Genomic DNA, 26,417 nt, shown 5'->3' with positions numbered 1-26,417 from the left:
ATTCTATTGTGGCAATTAAACCAAATCTTTAAACAAAACTTTGGGATAGTAATGTTGGCATGAACGCAGAACATAGAACAGTACAATCAGTAGCGGGCTGGCCAGGGTGTCAGCTTGCCCGATGGCAAGTGGACCCCTGATGAAGTGGGTCCCCTATATCAAGTGGGCCCCCTTTGTCTCCTGGCAACCAATATTTTTAGACCCAGTCCGCTACTGAGTACAATCTACCAAATTAAACAAATCCCATCTACCGGCACATGGCATATGGCTCTCCGTTCCCTACTTGTTCATATGCCTGTCTCTTGAATGTTGCTTTCGTATCTGCTTTCACCACTTTCTCTGGCATGATATTCCTAGATCTGTGTACAACTCTCTGTGTCATAAATCTTGCTCGTAAATTCCTTTAAACGTTCTCCCACTGACTGTAAAGCTGTGCCCTTTAGTATTTGACAGATCCACCCCGGGAAAAAGATGCTGACTATCTACCCTATCTACGCCTCTCATAGCTTTAAACATTTCTGTCAGGTTGCCCCTCAGCTTCGAGCATTGGAGAAAGAGAGAAAACAATCCAAGTTTGTCAAATGTGTAAGAAGTATCGGCAGATGCTGGTTTATACCGAAGATAGACAGAAAAAGCTGGAGTAACTCAGCGGGTCAGACAGCGTGTCGGGAGAAAAGGAATAGGTATAGGTGATGTTTTGGGTCGAGATGCTACTTCGGGTCTGAAGAAGGGTCTCGACCCGAAACGTCACCTATTCCTTTTCTCCAGAGATGCTGTCTAATCCGCTGGTTTGGCAAACGTTTCCTCATAGCTAATGCTCTCTAATCCAGGCAACATCCTGGTGAAATTCGGCTGGAAAGCCCTCTCTAGAGACGACACATCCTTTCTGTAATACGGCAACCAGAATTGTGCACAATATTCCAAATGTGACTGAACTAAAGTTTTATATTGCTACAACATGACTTTCTGACTTTTATACTCAATGCCCCGACCCTGTCTTTAACACACACTCATTTTCGGGGACCAACAGACTTGGACCCTAAGACCCCTCTATACATCAATGCTCATAAGGGGCCTGCCATTTACGATATACTTTCTTTTTACATTTGACCTCCCAAATTGCAATCTCACATTTCTCCAGATTAAACTCCATCTGCTATTTCTCAGCCCAAATTTCCAATTGGTCTTTATCCTTCTGTATCCTTTGATAACCTTCCTCACTATCTATAACGTCATAATATTTATGTCAGCTGCAAACTTGCTGACCTTTCCACCAATATTTACATCCAAATCACAAACATCAGATGACCTAGCTCCAGTCATAATCACACCACTCGACCCACTGCACTACACCCCTACTCACACCACGCCATCTTCCATAGCCAAGTTAACTTTGAATCTAATCGACCAAGTAACCATGGATCCCGTGTGTCTTAATCTTCTGGATCCATCTCCCCTGAGAGACTTCATCGAAAGCTTTACCAAAGTCCATGCAGATGATGTCCTGGTGTTTTCGTAACAACCTGGAGCTCAATTCTCTTAAGACGGTGGAATTGATAGCAGATTTTAGGAGAGCTCCCCCTCCCCTCCCCCCACTCACCATCAACAACACCACAGTCACATCTGGGGAGTCTTTTTAAGTTCATTGGAACGATCATCTCCAAGGACCTTAGATGGGGGTCACCATTGACTCCACAGTCAAAAAGGCCCCAACAGAGGATGGACTTCCTGCGGCAGCTGAGGAAACACCATCTGCCACAAGCAATGATGGTCCAATTCTATGCGGCCATCGTAGAGTCTGTTCGCACCTTCTCCATCAAGGTCTGGTTTGGCTCAGCCACCAACCTGCAGTTCCTTCCTACACATCTGAGTTCTTTCCTGCTTGCTTTACATTCCTCAAGGGACTTGTCCAATTTTATTCCTTGAACAGGAAATTACACCTATTATAGTAGGTGGCCGCTATTTGTATACATTGGGTGCTCAAGCAAAGAATTTCTCTCTGCCTTGTCACATGTGACAATAAGGTAATACATCCCATTCCATTCCATAGCTCTCTAAATTCACATTAACACCTTTGTGCTTCACTTCCATGTAAATTGATCGCAGAGGAGGCTATGCATCGTGAGCAGAGAGATCCCCACTGTCAGTCCATTCCAGGAATTTGGGTCTCCACTGAGGACGCAGATCAGCAGCAGTTTTTGCCGGGCCCAAAGCAGAGTGCCGTGTACTACACGGACTTCGACAGTTCTGACAATGATGAGGCTGAACATCTGGTCTATCATCACCACTTTGTACGACGTCGGAGTCAAAGCTCCTCACAGGAAAATTCACTATCTGGTGGAACTCAGGTAAATTTACAAATAATGCAATCAAACAGGCTTAGACAATGAACACAATTAAGTTTTACACGCAACTTGGTGTTTATATTTTTTATTTTCCCTTTATAGTCTGCTATTTTCTTAGTCACATAAGTTCATAAGATATAGGAGCAGAATTAGGCCATTCGGTCCATCAAGTCTACTCCATCATTCAACCATGGCTAATCTATCTCTCCCTCCTCACCCCCTTCTTCTGCCTTCTCTCCATAACCTCGGACACCTGAGCTAATCAAGAATTAACATGTACTGAGGTACAGTGAAATTCATTTTAGTATACAATTCAATACAAGTATTACTATACATAAGCAGTTAGATACAACTTAGAGAAGCATCACAGATACAGTACAAGTGTATAGCAGGAGTACACTGAGACAGAATACAGTGCCTGTCTAGGAAGGAGCTGCAGTTGCTAATTTACACCCAAGATAGACAAGAAGGGCCTGGACCCGAAACATCATCCATTCCTTCTATCTAGAGATGCTATCTATCCCGCTGGATTACTCCCGCATTTTGTGTCTATCTTCAGTGTACACAGTCACCAGTTTGGTGCCATTTTCAAGTCCCTGTTGTTGTGAGTGCATCTGTAGAGTCTGCAACTGCAAGGAATTTGCCGAAATGTTTGGTAACCAGTGAGGATGGCCTCCATCTTGTTGCCCAGGACTGATCTGTGTCTCATTCATTAGTCCGCCATCTGGTCCATATATTTTAATACCGTTCCTCATCAAATAGATATTCATTTTATTGCTCAAAGCTATGGTTGTTCCGAACCCACGGCCATGTAGAGAAGAACACATTTCTCAGATTACTCACCCTAAAAGTGATATGCCAGCTTAATATTGAATTGTGATCAGGATATTTTACACTTGTTATTCTTCAGTTTTGGTACTGGTATTATAACTTGTTATAAAAGGACAATTCACAGCATCAGTAGCCTCCACACATCCTGGTGAATGACAAGTGAGCTATACTCATCACTCACTCCCGTTGCTCTGGATAACTTCATGCTGAACTCTAAGCTAAACTCCCATTGTTTCCTTCCTGGCAATTTGCTGAAAGAAGTTGACCATCCATAATTGTGCTCTGTACATCATCTTCCAGAGAATAATTGCCCTTCTGAAGGAAACCAGTTTAAACCTTAGAATTGAAAGTTGCAAACATGTTGACAATTGTACCTTTTGGTTTTGTTGGCTGTCAATTCCATCGTGTTTCTTCATATTTCTAACACTGGAAAATATTCAGCAGCTTTATTGAAACATTTCTAAAACGACTACATTTGTTCAAATGGATGAACATTTGAAATCATTAAGGAACTAAAATACCGTAGATTTTTAAAAATAAACATCCAGCCAATTTAAAATACATTTAGAAGTGGGCGGAACGATGGCACGGCCGTAGAGTTGTTGCCTTACAGTGCCTGCAGCGCCGGAGACCCAGGTTCAATCCCGACTACGGGTGCTGTCTGTACGGAGTTTGTACGTTCTCCCCGTGACCTGCGTGGGTTTTCTCTGAGATCTTTGGTTTCAATCTCACACTAAAGCCACGTCCAGGTTTGCAGGTTAATTGGCTTGGTATAGGTGTGTAAATTGTCCCTAGTGTGTGTAGGAAAGTGTTAATGTGCGGGGCTCGCTGGTCAATGCGGACTTGGTGGGCCAAAGGGCCTGTTTCCGCTCTGTATCTCATAAACTAAACTAAAAACTAAACTAAAGTACAACTCTTGGCACACACTTGGTCCAGGGTACATTGTTTATACTGCACATAGTTAGAGGATTCCGCAGAAGCACCTCAATGTTAATGGAGGACTTTCACAACCACTCAGAAATCTTAAACATGTTGCCAGTTATGCAGAGAAATGTTGGAAATTATAAGACCATAATAAGACCATAAGACATTGGAGCAGAATTAGACCATTCGGCCCAACGAGTCTGCTCTGCCATTCGATCATGGCTGATCTATTTTTCCCGTAACTGCAGACACGCTTACTAATCAACAACCTATCAATCTTCGCTTTGAAAATGACCTATGATTTGGTCTCCATAGACAATGAGTTCTACAGATTCACCACCTACTGGGTAAAGAAGTTCCTCTCTATCCCAAAGGAACGTCCTTTTATTTTGAGTGTGTGCCCTCTGGTCCTAGACTCTACCACCAGTGGAAACATCCTTTTCACATCCACTCTCAGTCTTTCATTATTTGGTAAGTTTCAATGAGATTCCCTCATATCCTAAATTCTGGCCAAGGTCAAAAGCCTTTAGTCAGTGGTTGGTGAATCTGTTGAATTCTTTGCCACAGAAGGCTGTAGAGGCCAAGTCAGTGGATATTTTAAGGCAGTGATATATAGATTCCTGATTAGTACAGGTGTTAGAGATTATGGGGAGAAGGCAGGAGAATGGGGTTAGGAGGGAGAGATAGATCAGCCATGATTAAAAGGTGGAATACAATTGATGGGCTGAATGGCCTAATTCAACTATTCCTTATGATCTTACGACCATCACGTCCCATACACCAGCGTATTCTTCCTCAGATATGGAGCCCCAAATGTTTCACAATATTGCAAATGTGTCCTGACCAGTGCCTTATGAAGCCTTGACATTATGTCCTTGCTTTTATATTCCAATCCTCTCAAAATGAATGCTAAGATTGCAATTGCTTCCTTACTACTGACTCAACTTGCAAAGTAACCTGTTCAAGAAGGAACTGCAGATGCTGGAAAATCGAAGGTAGACAAAATTGCTGGAGAAACTCAGCCCGAAACGTTGCCTATTTCCTTCGCTCCATAGATGATGCCGCACCCGCTGAGTTTCTCTAGCAATTTGGCAAAGTAACCTTGTGGGAATCCTGCACCAGCACCCCCAAGTCCCTCTGCACCTCGATTGCTGAATCCTTTTCCTATTTAGAAAATAGTCCACTCCTTTATTGCTTATATCAAAGTGCCTGACTGGACACTTTGCCACGCTGTATTTCATCTGCCATTTCTTTGCCCATTCTCCCAAACTGTCCAAGTCCTTCTGAAGATCCCCTGTTTCCTCAACACCACCTGCCCCTCTACCTATCTTGGTATCATCTGCAAACTTGGCCACAAATCCATCAATTCCATCATCCAGATCTTTAATATACAACGTGAAAGGTAGTGGAGCCAACACCGATCCTTGTTAGTCACCAGAAGAGGCCCACCTTTTTCCCACTCTTTGCTTCTGCCAGTCAGACAATCTTCTAACCATTCTAGTACCTTGCCTCTAATACCACGGACTTCTACCTTGTTTAGCTGCCTCACGTGTGGTACCTTATCAAAGACCTTCTGATTATACAGGTCCACTGATGCTTCTTTGTCTATCCTGCTTGTTATTTCCTCAAAGATTTATCAGGCAAGATCTCCCCTTAACAAAATCAAACTGACTTTGGCCTATGTTATCAAGTGCGTTCCAAGTACCTCGAAACCTCAACTTCAATCATGGACTAAAATTTTACCAACCACTGGAGTCCGACTAACTGGCCCATAATTTCCTTTCCTTTGCTTCGCTCCCTTCTTAAACAGTGGAGTTATTTTTGCGATTTTCCAATCCTCTGGAACCATTCCTGAATCTAGTAATTCTTGAAAGATCACCACTAATGCCTCCACAATCTCTACATGATATTGTCTTGTAAACTCGCGGCATTGTGTGATGCAGTTATAATGTTCCATAAGGCATGAACGGTTTTGGGGGGGGGTCAAGGAAAGAGCGTTCACCTCGTGGCCCTGTTTCCACCACCACCACCACACAAGAAGCACAAGAAGCCCAAGACAGACACCATTGTGTGCAATGCCGAGAAGTGTGTTCAGCTCTGGCTGAACAACTTCCCATCTTGTGTGTGGACTCGATTAGAAGAAGCATGGCTTTCAACAAGATGGGTGCTACAGATAAAATCCCTAACATCAGATCTTTGCAAAAGTGTAGAAGTAAGCACTGTTCTGATTTCAAGGATATAAAACCTAGCTGCAGATCACTTAAGAATAAATCAAAATCTGGAGGATGAGTAGCAATGTCGCCCTTTGAATCTGCTCCACTCATTTATCTAGGGTGATGTTAGACCTCAGTGACATTTTCATGCACTATCCACATGTGCCTTGATTTCCTTAATATCCAGAAATCTGTAGATCTCTGTGTTGCATAAACACAATGACCAAACTTCCACAGCCCTTATGCATAGAGAATCCCCAAAACATGCCACACTGAATGAAGATTTTTTTTTCTCATCTCAGTCCTAAATGCCTTGCTCATTATTCTGAGACCATGACCCTGATTGTCGATTCCACAGCCAGGATAAACTTTCTCTCTGCATCCATTGAGAGTTCTGTGAGTTTCAATGAGATCAGTTAAGAGTGGCACAGTGGCACAGTGGCTGGTAGAGCTACTACCTCACAGCGCCAGAGATCCAGGTTCGATTCCAACCTTGGATGCTGTCAGTTTGTACTTTCTCCTTATGACTACATGGGTTTCCATTTTCATCCCACATCCCCAAAACATAAGGTTTGTAAGTTCTGTAAATTGGGCTCTGTAAATTGGCCCAAATGTTTAGCGAGTGGATGAAAAACTGGACTAACTTAACTAGTGTGTAAGAAAGAACTGTAGATATCGAAGATAGACACAAAATGCTGGAGTAACTCAGCAGGGCAGGCAGCACCTCTGTAGAGAAGGAATGGGTGATGTGTCGAGTCGAGAAGAAGGGTCTCGGTCATAACAAGTGTTTCATTTAGTTTAGTTTAGAGATACAGCACAGAAACAGGCCCTTCGGCCCACCGAATCCGCACTAGCGATCCCCGCACATTAACACTATCCTACACACAATACACACACTAGGGACAATTTAACTTTATCCCAAGCCAATCAACCTACAAACCTGTACGTTTTGGAGTGTGGGTGTAAACCAAAGATCGCTGAGGAAACCTACTCAGGCCACGGGGAAAACGTACAAATTCCGTACAGACAAGCACCTGTAGTCAGGATCGAACCCAGGACCTGGGTCTCTGGTGCTGTAAGGCAGCAACTCTACTGCTGTGCCACCGTTGCGCCCAGTATGATCAATGTAATCAGCATGGACTCTGTGGGCAGACGGACGGGTCTGCTTCTATGCTGCATCTCTAATTCAAACTCAAGATAATTTAGGCCTAGTCTATTCTGCCTCCCTCATTCTTCAAATATGCCATCGTAGGAATCTGTCTGATGAGTCTTTGTACCATTCCTTCAATGGCAAACTTAAGCTTTGCAGGTTAGGAGATTAAACGGGTGTGCGGTACTCCAGGTGTGGTCTCAACCCGGGTTTATATAATTAGAGTTGCTTCTGTACTCAAATCCTCTCAGAATATAGGTCAATGTTCTTTTTGCCTTGCTCATTGTTTGCTGCACTTGCATGTTGCCTTTTGCTGCCTTTTGTGCAAGTGGTTCCCTTTGCTCACAATCTGCAACAATATAAAAAATACTCTGCGTTTCCACCTTGATGAAATGGATGACCACATTTTTCCACCAGCTTGTGTATAATCAGCAAATTTAAAAAATGATATTTGGTCCCCTCAATGTGTAATTGTTGATATTGACTATGAATAACTGAGCACTGAACACACTGAAAGATATTTATGCAGTAACATTCTTTTATTTCCATCAATTCTGGTAAATTAGCCATAATTCCATTTCGGGCTGTCCCAAGTCCTCCAGTCGTCATGTCTTACTCCACAGTAAAAACAGTAGAAACACTCATTAAGGACCTTGCCTTTCATCTCCTGTAGCTCCACACAGAGTTGACCACATTGATTCCTGAGGGGTCCCACACTCAGGCCAACCCTTTTTCCTTAATGTATTAATAACAATTCTTGAGATTATCCTTAATATTCTTTGCCAGAGCTATCTCATGTCCCCTTTTTGCCCTCGTGATTTCCTTGTTTGCGAAACTTCTCCAGGTATATACACTAGATCGCAGCTACCTATACCTGCCCCAAGCCCCCTTCTTACTCTTGACCAGAGCCGCAATTTTATTCGTAAACCATGTCCTCAACTAACTCATTTTGAACAATCAATAGTTGATGATATACTAACTTTTGCAAAATGTATCTTCCTTTCTGCTCTTCCTCTGATTGAATGCTGTTTAAAATGAATCTAGCTCATTTTTGCAAATCATTTTTATCTCTATGCTATTCTGTACATAATATGTGTTCTGATAATGACCTAAGTGTGAGATTAAGGATGAATAATGGTGTAAAACAGAAAAGACAGTGAAGGATGCGAATGGTCGGTAACATCAGGAAAGGAGGAGGGCCCTTGGAGCCAGGGGCCCGCAAAAAGCCAGAATATATGCTGCATGGCGAGGCAGAAAAAAGAAGAAGGGCCAACATAACCAAAGAAGGGGGGCACTCCGGCGTTTTCCACAGATGAACACGAAGACCAAAACAGGGGCAGACCACAAAAAAAAAACGGAAAACGGCAAAAAGCATAACACTCATCGCGGTGTAGAGAAAGGTGAGAGAGAGATATGCGCACCAAACGAACAAGCAGGAGGACTAGTGCACAAAGAGGGGCCATGGGGGCCACGGGGGCCAAAGCCAGTGAATACACAGGCGAAATAAATCGCCCGAGTACAAAAAGGATGGCAGACCATGTGCAAGGGCGCCAGTGGGTCTCAGCGTGAAATGTTAAGCAAGGGGTGGAACACAAACCGAACACAGACGGAGGCAAGAAATAAACTGTGGTTGGCATCAAGTAAAGAATGCAGTACAATTTGAGGACAAAAGTGGATAAAAACAGTCGAGGGGGGCTTGAGCCAAAAAGACCCAAGAACATGGCAGTCGTCACATAACCCAGCCCAAGCAGCAAAAAGGCTCGATGCCTGCACAATCATGCGTGGTGAAACAAGGGATGGCGCGGGAGACAGGAAGGAGTGGTTGGGAGAGACGGGCGCTAAAGGGGAAAAAAAAGGGAACCACACAGGGGGCAAGGGAGCGCGAAGTCGCCAGCGGACCAACAACAAGCAGTACCAATCCCACCTGGAAACATAACCACGAAATGACCGGCATGGTTAGCTCGGGTAGCTGAACAGAAGCAAGCGCGGGCCAATCCGAAACACACACCAGGGGAGGACAGGGGGCAGAAAAAACAACACAAAAATACACTAGCACAAATCGTTGGGCAAACTGATGGATCATAGCGACAAATTAAAGACTATAAAGAGCAAAGATGCTACAGTATTTGTGTGTAACAACACGGTGTGGACAGCGACGTGTTTTGACAGGGGAGTTGAAAACAAAAGCAGAAAAAAGGCGGTCCACACGGCGGCGACCTAACCACGATCTGAGAAGGTGCAACCATCACACATGCGCATACACTACGCGGGCCGGCGGAAAAAGGTAGGACTAGGCGAGAAACAAGCGGTGGGGATCACACAACGGAGAGCGGACACGGCATTCACCGGGCAGGCAAGCAAAGACGACGCCCGGGCGCGAACACCCGTCAGCGAAGGGTCCGGGGGAGAGGGAACGACAATAATACACAAAGGATGAGAAACTGCAAAACGTCGAGGGAAAAAGAATTTCTGACCAGTAGGACAAACAAAACAGAAGACGTGGGGTACGTCAGGAGAAAGGAAAAAATGTTGCAACGAGTGCGTCAGAATACGGAAGGAACGAAGGGGGGCAGGAGTCGGACAAACAAGAAAAAAATGACGGGGTGAAGAACCGAGGGAACAAGGAGGGGACAAATCATAGAAAAGGGTCTAATTATATTGCAGGAGAAGGAATAGGGCGGGGGACAAAGGGAAAGAAAGAAAGTAATCGAACTCACTCATCACACTAGTCGGGTCCCATATTTACCAGCCATAACAAAGGGGAAAAGCGTGGGAAGGGAAAAGGAAAAAAAGAAAGAAGAAAAAAGAAAAAGGAAAAGGGGAAGGAAAAGAAAAGACGAATCGAAGCAAGGGCTGCAACAGAGTCGAAGAGGTTACAGGAGGAAGAGGCTCGACAGAGGCGAGGGGAGGGACCAATAACAACAGAGACGGGGGCAACTAGCGCCGAAACGCGTCGAACGCGCCAAGAAGTGGGGCGCCCCAAGGTGAGGGACAACCCCAGGGCAAGCGGAAGTGTGGGTGAAAGAAGGGAAATTGAACAAGACACTATGGAGAAGGGGGTCACCGAGGGGGGATAATCAGGAGTAAAATAACAGAGGGGGGTAGGAGCGGAGGACCACACAATCGCACCAAAATAAAAAAACAGAACGGATAAGGGGGGCGGGCTGAGAAAAACCAAAAAGTCAACGGGGGACCCAGGCAAAAGAAGACACAGGCACCACAGCAAAGCAGGGGGGGAAAGGAACACAACAGTCCCATCGGGGGGACCTGGCAAGGATCGGAACAAAGGGGCAGGGTGGGGGGCAATAAAAGGGTAGCAGGGGAAATGAGGAAGAAGGAGGCGAGGCGAAAAAAAAACAGAGACAGGAATAAATATACGAGACGGGCACCACCAAGCGAAAAAAGAGAAAGGATGGAGGGTGCCATCATTAGTCGTGCGGTGCGGAAGAAGTCTCGAACCGGAAATCACCCATAAATACGGGCGACAGCAGAAGATGCAGCGGCGGGAAGAGGGGAAGAAAAAGGGGTCCGGCAGGGAGCACCCAGCAGGGGGGGAGGAGCTTGCGGGGGAGAAACCGAGCATAACGGCAGGCACAAGATCCGACAAGCTGAAGAGAAAATGAAGACTGAGGGGGAAGAGGTGGAGCAAAGACATGGAATAGGGAATGAAACCGACCTGGCAGGGAGAGGAGCATGTGGGAGGATACTACGGGGAAAGCTCTGGCAGCAGGTGGATGACGATAGGGGAATCAGAAGAAAGCACCGCAAGAGAAAGGGTCCACAGAAGATGCGGCTGCAGATACAGACAATTGCCAAAGAGGAACAGACTAGGCCACTTGGCCTCGTCAGACCACGGCTTGGTTAATAATGAGATATGGCGTGACCTGACTGGTCGTCTCAGCTGACGGGCGGAGGGGGAGGAGGACACAACGTGAGGAGGGGTGGCAGGCCAGAATAGTAGACAAGAAGCGCCGGGGGAAGGGGGGAGGGCCAAGGGGGAAGCCACATGACCACAGGAGGAGAAACAGATGCTTAATGAAAAAACTGTGAAGCAGTAAGAAGGAAGGGGAGCTGAAAGGTTTTACAACAGTGGCAAACTAGGCGCAGCAAGAATGTCACAGGGGGCAAGAAGATGAATGTCACAGTACCATGCCAGGGCAGCAACGCGCAAAAACCCCGACTGTGCCAAAGACCTGCGACCAGAAAAAGAGGGAAAGAGAAAGTCCCGACGGCCAGCCATGGGGAGCAAAAACGCACCACAATCGGAGAGTACCGTGCTCATTCAACCGGGCCGGCAAAGGGGAGCCTCTAGGAGACGCTGCACCATCCCCAAGCCTCGACTGAACCAGTCAAGGACCCAGCAGTACGTAAATACCCGGGTGCGATAGAGGTCACACCACTCATCGCCGCCAACTCACCGACGCCAGCCGCGGGTGCTCGAGAGGGCAACGGAGATACAGGCGAAGAGGAGAACGAAAACCCGAAGCGGAGGGAAGGGGTGGGCTAACGACAGTTGCGCCGAACCAGGCCCAGCGCAAAAGTAGGGAAGGGTCCGCAAGAACCAACGGACCGCCCGTGCACATCAGCCTTCACACTGCCAAACAGCAGCCTTCAAACCAGGCCGCGGGAATCCAACCGCAGGGCTGGAAGGGAAAAACGTGGCGCCGGCCATTGCACAGGGGGGACAAAAAAGGGCACGCAGCGAAAAGTTGGAACACACCGCAGAGGTGCGCGCGTAAAACGGCTTAGACAACCAGGCATACAGGAGGCAACACCAGTTCGGCGGACCGCAGAAGGCAATGGGTCCGCCCCTGCCGGAAGCGCCGTACCCGCAAGGGCGGGGGCGCCGCCCTACGCCAGGGTCCACCCAGGTCCGGGGCAAAAAGAGAAAAGGAAAAAAAAAGAAAGAAAAAAAAGAAAAAGGAAAAAAAAAGGGCTGCCTCCACTATCCCCCTGTTCCGGCCTTCATACCCGAAGGCCACCCCCCACGCAATACCGTCGGGAAGGTTGCGGCCCACAACTCGCAGCCAGTGCCGTCGCGCACCCGCCATCAAGTGGCCTGGCCGCACCCGGTGTACGAGGTGGGTGCGGCGCCCGCACGCGTTGTGGGAGTCTACCCTAACAAACACCGGAGGAACGATGCGGGCCCCCAGCGTAGGTCTGGAAGAAGGGGGGGGTGCAATACAGCATGGTAAGAGACAATGGAACGGGAACATATGACAGAAGCAAATCATAAAAGACGGGGGTAAAGTGAGGTATACGGGGCCAAAGGGCGAGGGACAGAGCAGTGGACCAGGGGCCAGAAACATGGCGTATGGGGTTGGGGAGAAAGGGAGAATAACAAATAACAGAGGGAAGATGGTGGCCTAGAGGAGAAGAAAGGCCAAAACTAGGACCGGGGAGACAAGTAATAAAGAAGGACCGGGCGTAAAAGACCAGCACGAGGATCAATGGATAAAGGGAAGACCGGGGTACTGCAAGGACAGACACAAGGGGGTGCCAACCAAAGGAACATTTTCAAAAGCGAACAACTGGTGCGGCATGCATGCCCAGGAGACGCGAGGGGCTACACACGTGAAATATGATCACAAGGTCAACAGCGTGCGCGCGCAGGAGGGGAAAGGGCTGCCCAAATCCATAAGAGGGTAAAGGGGACTACGGTCATGGAACAACCCACAAGCCAACATCCACAGCAAACAGTCTGCATGTCGCGGGGACCAGACGAAGCATTGCAGTCTACAGGGGATCCACAGGATTAAAAAGGACAAAGCCAGGGATGGGACAAACAAACAAGCACCACATGCTGGGAACTGCACAACAACAACGTGAGGGGACATCACGAGAAACAAATAGAGCGGCTGGGAGAGGCAGGAGGACGGGAAACGAGGACCAATAGGACCCTACACAGAAACATCCGCAGGAGGGTACGGCTCGGAACGAGACAAGTCGACAAGAGGAGACGGTCGCGGGATCAACTAAAGCCTCAACTGATGGGCAGTACACAAGCTGTTTAGTCGTCCTGGCAGTAACGGGGGGGGGGAAACAACACAGCAGACAAGGATTGCCGCGGGAGGGCAAACGGCCACAACGGCACACGCGAAACGAACAAGGAAATAAGCAAAGGAAAGGAACAACACCAGCGTCAAACACCAAAAAGGCACCAGGGCCAGAACACACGGACACCCAGGGCTCACAGTCAGAAAGGGACGGCCGCGCCCGGAAAAAAGATCCACTGACGGGGCCATCCACAGCCGGCGGGCCGGGGGGCGCGAACCCACGCCACCGCGGCAGGTGGAGGAGAGCGACGACGCAACAGCCAGGGGAAGAGAAAAACGAACGCCCTACAAAGCAAAGAAGGAAGCTGAAGCGGCCGCAGAGGGGAGCGCCAGAAGGGGAGGGGACTCGGAAAAGAACGCACGGAAATAAGAATAAGAGGGGGACTTGACGGGAAAACAGCGAGACTAACGTGGGAAGAGGGCTCCAAAGAGGGCAGGGACAATGGGGGGCGAAGCGAAGTCAGAGGCACAGGAAAGGAGCACAACAAGAACCAAGCAGGGAGGGGTGGGGTTGTTCCACCCACACTAGTATACAAAACACAACGGGGAGGTTTGCGCCAGACAAGGGGCTCATAATGGCACGGAAAAATAGTTTGGGCTCACACACAAAGGGCAGGAAAGCTGGTCTGGCTATGTGAGGGGGAAGGCGCACAGTATGGGAGAGAAGGACACGGCAGAGGGGCTGGTGTAAAAACCGGGGGAATAGATCCCAAAAAGTGCGGAGGAACGGCACGCAGCGCGGGAGAGAAGGAAGAAAGGAAGGAGAGGACTCCGTGGGTGAGACCCGGGCGAGTGAGCAAACTAATGTGGGGGGTGGGAACGCGGGAAGTTCCCCCTTAAAGGAAGAGCGGAGGGCGAAGGAGCAAATACAAAAGACAGGGGAGTAAAGTGGCACTAAACGAGTGAAACGAAGGGGCGACAACGGACAAGGAGAAAGCGGACCTACAATATGGAGGGGTGGGCCCAAGACACAAATAAAAACTGGCGTGGGTGGGTAGGGGGAGCGCGAGGGTAGACAAAGGAACTCGACGTCACAAGAGGATAAGGCCCACACCGCACCGGGGTCTAACAGGGGGCCCGTGTACACCCAGAGGCCACACTGAGAAAGGGGGCGGAGAGGGGTGAGGGCGGAGGAAAGGGGGCATCGCCAAGTCAGAGCATACCAGAAAAGGGCAAACAGGACATGGCACAAAGCAAAAAAACGGGAAACAGGGGACACTTTGCAACAGCCGGGAGGGGGACAGGAGAGGACCGGTCCGCGTGGTCGAATGGCGCGAGCAGAGGGGAGTAATGTGCACTAGCTGCACCAAGCAGACAGCACGCAGGCAAGCGAGCGGTCTCTGACAGACCAAAAAAGCTTTGGAGCGGAAGTACGCCGACACACACTGACAAGAGGGAAAAAGACAAGGAAACGAAATGGGTCACAAAAAAGGGAATCAAGGGCCTGCACACACAGGTGACGTAAAGCCGCTGAACGCGGAATGGGAAAAACAGGACACGCCCTAAAAGCTCACGGGAGGGAAGGCACCGCAATCCGGGCGCGGAGGACACGAACTGGGAGAAAAAAGGGGCAAGGGATGCGGCGGGGGGCGAATGAGGCTAAAAAAGAGGAGGACAGCGCGGGGAGGGGACCCATCGGACGTGGCATCAGGCTGCACGTGGACGAGGCGTGCTGTGTGAGGTAAAGGGTCGCGGCAAGGATATGAGCAGAATAAGGCAAGATAAGATGGATAAATGTGAGGTTAGCCAGTCTTGGTGCAACAAACGGAAAGCATGAAGAGGAGCTAATGATTGGGGAGGGGGGGCCGATGGGGAAAGCGGGAGAGGCAGCGAACCCAAAGGAGGGGGGGGTGGGGGATCATAGGTACACACAACGGGTCAGTGAAGGTAGGTCGGGGGTGCACGGGTGCAGCGCAGAGAAAAAAAGGGAAATCAGGTATGTCATAACTTGTCACAGAGGCAAACGACAATGGGAAAGATAAATGGCGCAACAAGGGGAGGGTGCACAAGCAACATAGAGTGTGCAAGAAAGGTCTTGGGTAAGCACCACGACCCTCAGAGGATGGTCGTCGACAAGAGGTGGTCTCCAAATCGTGAGTGAAAGACGAGTGATTGTGGGGGGGGCCATAAGGGGGTGCAGAGAACGGGAGTTCACCACGACTGATTCCTTGGAGATGAGAGAACTACAGAGCATAACGTGTCTATTACAGTGAAGTGAATACAGGCTGGGAATCTGAACTGTGGGTTTCAGTACACTGACTCGCGTAGAAACAGTTAGGAAGATTGGAGAGACCCCCGGGAACTTGCATAGGAAAACACTTACAAAAACAATCGTACACAGGGGTTTCGAAACAGCCTGCGATCGGAAGTGGTTCCACGATGAAATATAGGGAAGTCCATACAAAGGGGTCCACACCGCTTAGATAAGGAGGGGCAGAGAAGCGGGAAAACCAAAAGAGATGGAGAAAAATCTTTTGCACAAACGAGTGGGGAATCAAATCTGGAACCTCTCGGCCACAGAGGACGAGGGAGGCCAAAGTTCGGAAAGTGGCTAGCGTGTAAAGGGAGTACAGATTGATGGGACCCTTGTGGCCAAGAGGGAGCAAGGGAGGCACTGAGTCAGAACGGCAGGTACGATACTGAGTTGGATAGTCATCCATGAGCAAAGGAAAGGGCGGTGCAAAGACCTCGAAGAGCGAATGCTACTGCGGGCAGGGCACCTGGATTCCATCTATGGGGCTATGTTTGCTAGTGTGTACGAATAACGGGATAATGCTAAGCAGCGGCAGTAGCCAACGTGATGACCAAAAGGAGAAGAAGGAGTAAAGGGGCAAAACGGAAAAGATCCTGAAGAGGGTGAAATGGCACGGCACAAGTTTTTCAGAAAATAACATAAGCCAAGTCAAGACGCCCATCCCAGACCCAAGCTGAGTTAACCTCCAGACCTGTTGTGAGCACGTGAGATCCTCGGAGTCCAGGAAATGCATTTTGGGAATATATCAATTCAAAAGGATATGGCCATGAAATCTTGTACATCAACTGAGTAAGCAGGAAAGTGGGGTAGGGGGGGGGGGAAAGAGGGAAAAAAAAAGGGGTGGGAGAGACAAGGAAAACAAAGAAAAAGAGGGGAACGATGAGACAGCCGAGTACGAGCAGGGAACTAGAACAAAAAAGGGGGGCAAACAAAAAAAAAAAAAAGCAGAGGGGGGGAGGAGGAAAAAAAAGAATCGATGCGGAAAGGGAAAAAGAAAGGGAAAGAGGGAGGAGGGGAAAGCGGAGGGGAAAAAAAAAAACAGGTGTTTGGATTAACGGGAGCCCCATGATCACCATAAGTGTGCATTCAAGAAAGAATAAAAACATCATAGTAAAGCAGATATGTTTGTGGACAAATACCAAAATTGAAGCATAGATAAGTGGGATCTCATGTTGACAACAAAAAAAAAAATGGCTGTACAAGCCTGGTACGGCACTCAATTCTGGGACGTAATATGATTGAGATAAGAGTTTAGATGTGTTAGACTCAGCTAAAAGCAGGGATAATGGGAAAACATGGGGACAAATAGTGATTTAAAGCATGAAAAGAGTGGCATGGCGATATTTTACCCAGGAAAACCACAATATTGTCATACGGGTGAGGGCGATGTTAGAACGAGGAAAGATTTTTTTCCTTGAGGAGGTGAGTAGAGCATCTCAGGTGATATCTTATGCAAACCAACTGCATAAATGGCGGTAGTAAGGATCGGTGGATTGCGAAGTACGATGCACAAGGACTCACAAATTATTTTCTACAGTATATTTGGTAAAACTGCAGAGGTGATTCAACACAAGCTCAACACAAGGAGCACACGTGGGGGTGGTGCAGAGGACAGTAAACAAGTCCTGCACGAGGGGGGAATCACAGCGCCGGGAGGGCCCGGGTTTGATCAGGACTGCGCGGGCTGTCTGTACAGCAATATGTAGACCTTCTCACCCAAACAAAAAGAGTTACCAATGGGGCAGTGGACTTCTCTTCCAGCTGCTCCGTTTCATCCTCACCACGGGGAAAATGGTGCAAACCCGTAAAACTCGGGGTGATGACTGTAGTCTTAGATTGGCGTGGTCGAATATGAGGTACAGAAGTAGTATCCCTAAGCAGACATAGGTTTATTTTGGATGTACAGACAAAGCAGTGTAGAGGGGATCGCTGTCCGCACGTCCTCGAGAGGATGGGCCGCATGCCAGTTTACCTGTGGCTGTTCTCTAAACGAAAAAAAAACTAAAAATACAAGGTCTACAAAGCACGACCGCAAAACTACAAGGGATCTGACAATTACTCGGCGATAAAAGAATAGAACATCCATGGACACAACATATGTACTACAAATAGCCAGCAGCAGACAAGGATTTGAAGAAGCAGAGAAAAAGTGCATGTGCCTGGGTCTACTGTAACCTCAATAGAAAACCATAATATTAGCTCTAGATATAACGGGCAGGCCAGAGTACTCCTCAATGTTTTTGATTGGGCCACTGGCCGAGTTCACAGGCACCAAGGCGCAGGCAGGTATGTGGATAACACCGCCTTGTAAAAAGATGCGCTGGTTCTGAAAGACAAGTAGGGCTGTACCTAACATGCTAAATACACCATCAGATTGGAACACTAAAACGGACGCTGAGGGCCTAGTGGATGGAATGAGGGAACCAAGGGAAAAAAACGGAGGAGAGGGGCGGTGGTGGCTGCACCAATGCACGGGTCGGAGCGTGCTTCCGATGAGCCCCTACAATACACGAGGGTAAAAGCAGTAAAAGGTCGCTCGGAAGGAGTAGGATCCTGGGTATTCTCTGAGCCAGTTAGTTGCAGGTGCCAAAATAAAGAAGAAGAGGTCAGGGTCAAATGCCAAGGAACTACAACACAGGTATGGAAGAGGCGGGGGCGGCGCAACTCGCGTCAGCAGCGGGCCGGCGCAGGCCGTACTAATGGTGGTAGTGAAGGGGAGGTCTCGGGAGGTGGTGAGGGTTTGGGGGGGGGGTTTGGTGGAGGGCACGGGGGGGGAGGGGGGGTGGGAGGGAGGAGGTACCGTGAATATCAGCGTGCCACCGTGACACAAAGGGAACGCACGGAACGCGAGGGCCGTTGAAGGGGCGGGCGCCGGGGGCGTGAAGAGAAAAGCTAGCCACGTGAAAACGGCCGCCAACAGGAACACCGGCGGGCCAGCATTCGGGGCGAACCAGGCACGGGAGCACTCAACCACGGAGCGGGGCGAGGCCGACGGAAATCAGGACGGAAAGAGTGGATAGCGCTGCTGGCCGGACACCACGACCTTTTGCAGGGAAAGAATTCGGAAGAAAAAGGGCTGCAACCTGCGGTCTAAATAAACGAAACGGCGGCACTGGAAGCCCGCAATGTTCCCTGCTAAAGGGGACGGCTTTTCCCGGGGATCCGCAACGCGACTTACTCCCGCCCAGGGTGCGGGGTTGAAGCCTCCTGCAGACTGGGGAGCCTACATACATGCGGTCCCCGCGCAAAAGCTTGGAATGGCCGCAGAACATTTGGGTAAAAAATAATGGGGCTACTCGGCACGCCAGGGCTCTAAAACTAACCCGGTGGTAGCTTTGTGTAACTGTGTTGTGTCTCGGGTCTTTTTTGTTTTGTAATGTATGGCTGCAGAAACAACATTTGGTTTGGACCTCAAGGGGTCCAAATGACAAATAAATTGTATTGTATTGTATTGTTGTTCCTACCGCAGTTGTACCGGGCCCTGGTGAGATCGCACCTGGAGCATTGTGTGCAATTTTGGTTTTCTAGTTTGAAGAAGGACATTCTTGCTACTGAGGGAATGCAGCGAAGGTTCATCAGGTTAATTCCAGGGATGGCGGGACTGACATAGGATGAAATAATGGGTCAACTGGGCTTGTATTCACTGGAATTTAGAAGGATGAGAGGGGATCTTATAGAAACATATAAAATTTCTTAAAAGATTGGACAGGCTAGATACAGGAAAACAAAGTCCCCACGTTGGGGGAGACCAGAACCAGGGGTCACAGTTTAAGAATAAGGGGTAGGCCATTTAGGACTGAGATGAGGAAAAACTTCTTCACCCAGAGAGTTGTGAATCTGTGGAATTCTCTGCTACAGAAGGCAGTGGAGGCCAATTCACTGGATGTTTTCAAGAGAGAGTTAGATGTAGCTCTTAGGGCTAAAGGAATCAAGGGATATGGGAAAAAGCAGGAAAGGGGTACTGACTTTAGATGATCAGCCATGATCATATTGAATGGTGGTGCTGGTTCGAAGGGCTAAATCGCCTACACCTATTTTTCCATGTTTCTGTGTTTCTAGATGTATGGGAGGAGTGTCTATCATCTTTCAAGTTGGAGGTTAGTTAAGGGCCTGTCCCACTTGGGTGTTGTTTTGCACGTCGTTTTCGCGACAGCATTTACGTGTCACGACGCACGATGCGCGCGCATGACGTGCATTGCGCGTGCATGGCGCGTGGTGAGACGCGGTGGCGTAGGCAGTGACGTGCAGTAGTGCGCGGCGCCCCAGGATTTTGGGATTGTCAAATAACGCCCAAGTGGGACAGGCCCTTTAGGAATGAGGAAACATCTCAAACATCCCTTGATATAATAAAAATTAATACAACATTGCGAGGCCTTGACATCCAAAGGTCTTACAGTTTTTTTTAATGGTCCTGGAAATTTAGAAGATGAATTTCATTAAACAGTGCGGGTAATACTGAATGCTCAGACAAAGTTACCTCCTGAGCCACCAACCTACGACCATGGTTTCTCGGGAGAGTAGATTCCAGCTGCTTTCCCTTTTGTTGATCACATTATCGAGCAGGAAGTTTACAGAAGACAAAGAGGATGACTCAAAGGCAAATTGATCGAAGCAACATGCCCTCCTGGACCAGGTAATCATTACGTGTCATCTGTTTTGCAGTCCTTCTTAATGACACATGGCTGTTTTGATGGGAACACTAAGTTGTTTACTGAATGGGTTTTGTGAAAAATGTGATGCCGTGTGTATTTCCATATCAAGCAAATTAACTGCGTGGTTTAAATAAACTTCCTTTAAAAAAAAAACGAATAGCCGGTCCAGAAAGGCTTGAAGTAGTTGTTGCAGCTTATTCTCTCCGCACTATGTTAAAATTATCTTTTGTAACATTTTAACCCCCAGAATGTTGTATGCTTTCATTTGGACACAAGTAAAGATGCTTTTCAAAGGAAATGATGAATTAATCAAGCTGGAAAGCATTATGCGAGTCAACAACAAAAACTGTCCCTTTGTTTGGTTTGAGTCTTTAGTGCATTTACTCGTCTGGGGAAAGGGAATTAGAGATGGGAAGTGGGACAGACTGAACAGTAATTTTAAAAAGCAAACCTACAGGGTAGACAAAAAGTCCCCCCTTTCTGTTCGATTCTACAGTAAATTATTTTAGCTTAGAGATATGGTGTGAAACAGGCCCTTCGGCCCACCGAGTCGGCACCACACATTAACACTATCCTACACACACCAGGGACAATTTACATCTATACCAAGCCAATGAACCTGCAGACCTGTACGGCTTTGGAGTGTGGGAGGAAACCAAAGTTCTCTGAGAAAACCCACGTGGGTCACGGGGAGAACGAACAAACTCCGTACAAGCAGCACCCGTAGTCAGGATTGAACCCGGGTCCCTGGCTCTGTAAGGCAGTAGTTCTACTGTACCAGATGTTCTGCTCCTAGAACTAAACTAAACTAAGCTAAACTTTGAGCAGTATAGCTCTGAGAATCCAGGGGTTGGTGTGCATGGTGTATTTTTTAAGGGAGGGTTTGAATACATCCTTGTATCTTTTCCTCTGTCTGCCTCATAATAGCTTGCCTTGATAGAGCTCAGAATAGAGTGCTGATGCAAAGCTTGTATACGTGGCCTCCCAATGTTTCTATCTGAGATAAATAGGGCCTTAAAAGCTTGGATGTCAGAGCAGATGCAATAAGAAAGTTTAAAATGGATTAGCACATGTACTCGCCAGAAGCAAAGGAAAACTGGCTCAATACCCTGGAAAAAAGAGATTAGCTTTGATGGGCATCACAGTTAGCGTTGATAAGTTGGTTTGAACCAAAGATACTATGATCTTTGGTTTGAACAGCCTGGTTCAGTGTTGCACAACTCCAAGCAAATGCTAGACAGATCTCACCCCAAAACATCGGTGTCATTGGGGAAATCCAGAACAAGGGGTCACAGTTTAAGGATAAGGGGTGAAGTCTTTTAGGACCGAGATGAGAAAAACATTTTTCACACAGAGAGTGGTGAATCTGTGGAATTCTCTGCCACAGAAGGTAGTTGAGGCCAGTTCATTGGCTATATTTAAGAGGGAGTGAGATGTGGCCCTTGTGGCTAAAGGGGGTATGGAGAGAAGGCAGGTACAGGATACTGAGTTGGATGATCAGCCATGATCATATTGAATGGCGGTGCAGGCTCGAAGGGCCAAATGTCCTACTCCTGCACCTATTTTCTATGTTTTTATCACCCATTCCTTCTCTCCAGGGATGCTGCCTGTCCCGCTTAGTTACTCCAGCATTTTGTGTCTATCTTTGGTTTAAACCAGCATCTGCAGTTCCCTCGTACACACACCATGAAAATGTTGCTTGGGATAAAATGCCTGCTACTGTGACTTGATTTTATTTTAATTCTCATCGATTTTTTTTTAGTCACAAGACCACAAAGACAGGCAACAAATGTCATCTCCAGCCAGGTCTGAGGCCTCTGGACTTGATTTGACTGATGCAGATTTGGAAGAGGAAAAGCTGAAAAAGAAATTGGACGAGTTGGCCAGCAACATAAGTGACAGGGGGCCTTCATCTGACGACGAGCTGAGAAAGAGAAGTCCACGAATAATTAGCTCATCCAATGAAGACCTCCACATTGACACTGCAAAGGTATGGTCTGAACTTTCATTTAAGGTCAGAAGGATGCTCTGAGGTACTTGAATCTTTCAGATTCAGTTCACCTGATAAGTAGAGTTGTGAAGTGATGACAGTAGTGTTTCTGTGCAATGATTTGATGAACCGTTCATGTTTCTCACTGAAAGCTGACTTCATAATGAGCCACATGTAGGTGGTTTAAACTGAAGATAGACACAAAAAGCTGGAGTAACTCAGCGGGACAGGCATCATCTCTGGAGAGAAGGAATGGGTGACATTTCGGGAAGAGACCTGAAGAAGGGTCTCAACCCGAAACGTCACCTATTCCTTCTCTCCAGAGGTGCTGCCTGTCCTGCTGAGTTACTCCAGCTTTTTGTGTCTATCTTCTTTTAATAATGAGTCAGTTCATCAACTTTTTAGAGGCATGGTTATAAACGTTAACTCCTGTCAGTCACCCTTAAATGTACAAAAGATGGCACATCTATCAAGGATTTACATAGAAACATAGAAAATAGGGCAGGTGGAGTCCATTCGGCCCTTCGAGCCAGCACCGCCATTCATTGTGATCATGGCTGATCGTCTCCAATCAATAATCCGTACCTGCCTTTCCCCCATATCCCTTGATTTCACTAGCCCCTAGAGCTCTATCTAACTCTCTCCTAAATCCATCCAGTGATTTGTCCTCCACTGCTCTCTGTGGCAGGGAATTCCACAAATCCACAACTCTCTGGGTGAAAATGTATTTTTCTCAACCCAAGTCTTAAATGGCCTCCCCTTTATTCTAAGACTGTGGCCCCTGGTTTTGGACTCTCCCAACATTGGGAACAGTTTTCCTGCATCTAGCTCGTCCAGTCCTTTTAAAATTTTATGTGTTTATAAAAAATCCCCCTCATCCTTCTAAACTCCAGTGAATAAAAGCCTAGTCTTTTCAATCTTTCCTCATATGACAGTCCCGCCATCCCAGGGATCAATCTCGTGAACCTACGCTGCACTGCCCCAATCACAAGGATGTCCTTCCTCAAATTAGGAGACCAAAACTGTACACAATACGCCAGATGTGGTCTTCCCAGAGCCTTATACAACTGTAGAAAAACCTCTCTACTCCTATACTGAAATCCTCTTGTTATGAAGGCCAACTTTCCATTAGCTTTCTTCACTGCCTGCTGTACCTGCACGCCAACTTTCAGTGACTGGTGTACAAGGACACCCAGGTCTCGCTGCACCTCCCCCTTACCTAACCTAACCCCATTGAGATAATAATCAGCCCCCTTGTTTTTGTCAATTTTATTTGAATACAAACACCAGCCCAGTTTAGTTTAGAGATACAGCGCAGAAGCAGACTCTTCTACCCACCGAGTCCATGCCAACCAGCGATCCTTACACATTAACACTACCCTACCCACACGTGACAATTTACAATTTTACCAAGTCAATTAGCCTACAAACCTGTATGTTTTCGCAGTGTGGGCGGAAACAGAAGATCCCAGAGAAAACCCACGCAGGTCACGGGGAGAATGTACAAATTCTACACAGACAGCACTCGTAATCAGGATCGACCCTGGGTCTCTGCAGCTATAAGGTGGTAACTCTACCACTATGCCACCATGCTGCCCATTCTTTATCTCACAACAGTTTTTTTCTTTTGTGAGAGGAGAGGATTATCTGAAGCTAGGCGCCATTAACCCAAAGGCTGGGAGTTGATGGTGAGTCCCTCCCTCAGTCCCTCAAACTTGAGTCCTCTCTAAGTCAACCAAAATTCCACACAGAGAGCAGATTAGATGTGATTTCTGATGAGCCCCTCAGTTTAGGATTATGCGGTCAAAAAATAGACATGAAAAACACAGAAAAATTGAAATAAGATTATCGAGCAGAATGCAGATCTATTTTGTAAGATCTTGTCATAAGTGATAGGCGCAGAATCAGGCCATTCGGCCCATCAAGTCTACTCCGCCATCAGCCATTCATGGCTGATCTATCTCTCCCTCCTAACCCCATTCTCCTGTCTTCTCCCCATAACCCCGTCAACTGTACTAATCAAGAATCTCCCTGTCTCTGCCTTAAAAATATTAATTGATTTGCCACCCACAGCCTTCTGTGGCAATGAATTCCACAGATTCACCACCCTCTGACTAAAAATAATCCTCCACAAGTCCTTCCTAATTCTGAAACTATGACCTCTGGTCCTAGACTTTCCTACTAGTGGAAACATCCTCCCCACATCCACTCTATCCAAGCCTTTCACTATTTGGTAAGTTTCAATGAGGTCCCCCCCCCCCCCCTCATCCAACGAGTAGAGGCCCAGTGTCATCAATCGTTCAGCGTATGTCAACCCACTCATTCCTATGATCATTCTCGTCAACCCACTCTGGGTCCTCTCAAGTGCCAGCACATCCTTCCTCAGATATGGTGTCCAAAATTGCTCACAATACTCCAAATGCAGCCCGACCAGTGCCTTAAAGAGCCTCAGCTTTACATCCATGCATTTGGATTCTAGTCCTCTTGAAATAAATGCTGGCATTTATTTTTATGACAACGGGGACAAAAAAGCAAAAACAAAAGTGGACCAGATTGGGAAAGTAGAGCAAAAATAAAATAAAAAATACACAGAACCATTTTATGTGATATGAGAATAATTGTCAGAGTGCACAATGTTAAATTGATCTGATATTAGCCGGTTTGACATCACAATTGACGTCAGTATCTCAGTGAGAGAGTGAGAGGGAAGGAAATCAACTGTTCTTGATTGTAATTTAATGGCCATGGCTGGGGCCACAAAACATTTATATTGATAGTAAAATTTAATGCATTGGGACTCAGTTAAGATGCTTCCCAACCACCGAATGCTCAGTGACTTGAAAGGCACATGAAATATGCCACAGATAGGTTATCAGAGACCTGCTGCTGCCTATTGAACTGTGTCCAGATAAGTTCGCTGACTTCCAGCAATAAGGTGAGGAAATAGGGATGGAATGGAACAATGCTGTTGTGTAAAATTGAGCCTGATTTATAGTACCGTTGAAATTTGTTTGCTATTTCCACAAAAAAGGCGCTTTGGTTTAGTTACGGACAGCATCAGCCTGAGAACCCACATCATTTTCACAACGTCATTGGTCCAGAAGCAGCAAATGAGTTTTGTGGTGCCAAGAGGCTCAGCTCCAAAGATTATAGAGCAGAGCTAATCTTTGCTCAGCTCTGCCATTCTGGAATCCATGACAGATTCAAGTGTTGCCAAACACTTTTGTGGCGACTTCAGGCCCACGTGGTTTTTAGGTACAGCTTGTTCCCGTTGCCTAGCAACCAGCAGCATCACGTGAGGATCGAACCCGCTGCGCCACCATTACCGCCCTGTAACATAACTTCCTAACTCTTGTACTCAGCACCCTGCCTGATGATGGCAAGCAGGCCAAACACCTTCACAACCCTGTCCACCTTGGACGCCATCTTCGTGACCTGCAAATTTATTGCCATTCATTTCTAAATACACTAATTCCCTACCCCACAACAACGAGAGAGAAATAAAAGGCCATAGATACTGCAATCTGGAGCCAGTAAGGAACTGTTGCAGGAACTTTGGACCAGGCAGCATCAAGACAGAGCGGGATGGTCGACATTTCAGGTTGAGAACTTGCATCAGCACTGAGAGAGGTGGCTTCACCAGAAGGAATAATGAAAGGCTTGGACAGAGTGGATGTGAAGAGGATGTTTCCACCAGTGGGAGAGTCCAGGACCAAAGGTCATAGCCTCAGAATAAACGGACATTCCTTTTGGCAGGAGATGAGGAGGAATTCATTTAGTCACAGGGTGGTGAATCTGTGGAATTCATTGCCACGGAAGGTTGTGGAGGCCAAGTCAATGGATTTTTTATGGCAGAGATGGATAGATTCTTGTTTAATATGGGTGTCAGGGGTTATGGGGAGAAGGCAGGAGAACGGGTTGAGAGGGAGAGATAGATCAGCCATGATTGAATGGCGGAGTCGACTTGATGGGCCAAATGGCCTCATTCTGCTCCTATCACTT

General features: G+C 47.4%; 1 protein-coding gene across 2 annotated transcripts in view; it reads left to right on the top strand.

Moving 5' to 3' along the window:
* The window catches only part of LOC129698578 (melanophilin-like), a 100,770-nt gene that overhangs the window by 54,742 nt on the left and 19,611 nt on the right, over positions 1–26,417 (top strand). For both annotated transcript variants that reach the window (XM_055637666.1, XM_055637665.1), the window contains 2 exons: positions 2,107–2,348; positions 22,188–22,415. In XM_055637666.1, coding sequence (XP_055493641.1) covers positions 2,107–2,348; positions 22,188–22,415 — 470 coding nt within the window. The remainder of the gene's footprint in view (positions 1–2,106; positions 2,349–22,187; positions 22,416–26,417) is intronic.

This window comes from Leucoraja erinacea, chromosome 7 (genome assembly GCF_028641065.1).
Source record: "Leucoraja erinacea ecotype New England chromosome 7, Leri_hhj_1, whole genome shotgun sequence".
Lineage (NCBI taxonomy): Eukaryota > Metazoa > Chordata > Chondrichthyes > Rajiformes > Rajidae > Leucoraja > Leucoraja erinaceus.
This window is presented reverse-complemented; position numbering and strand designations above follow the sequence as displayed.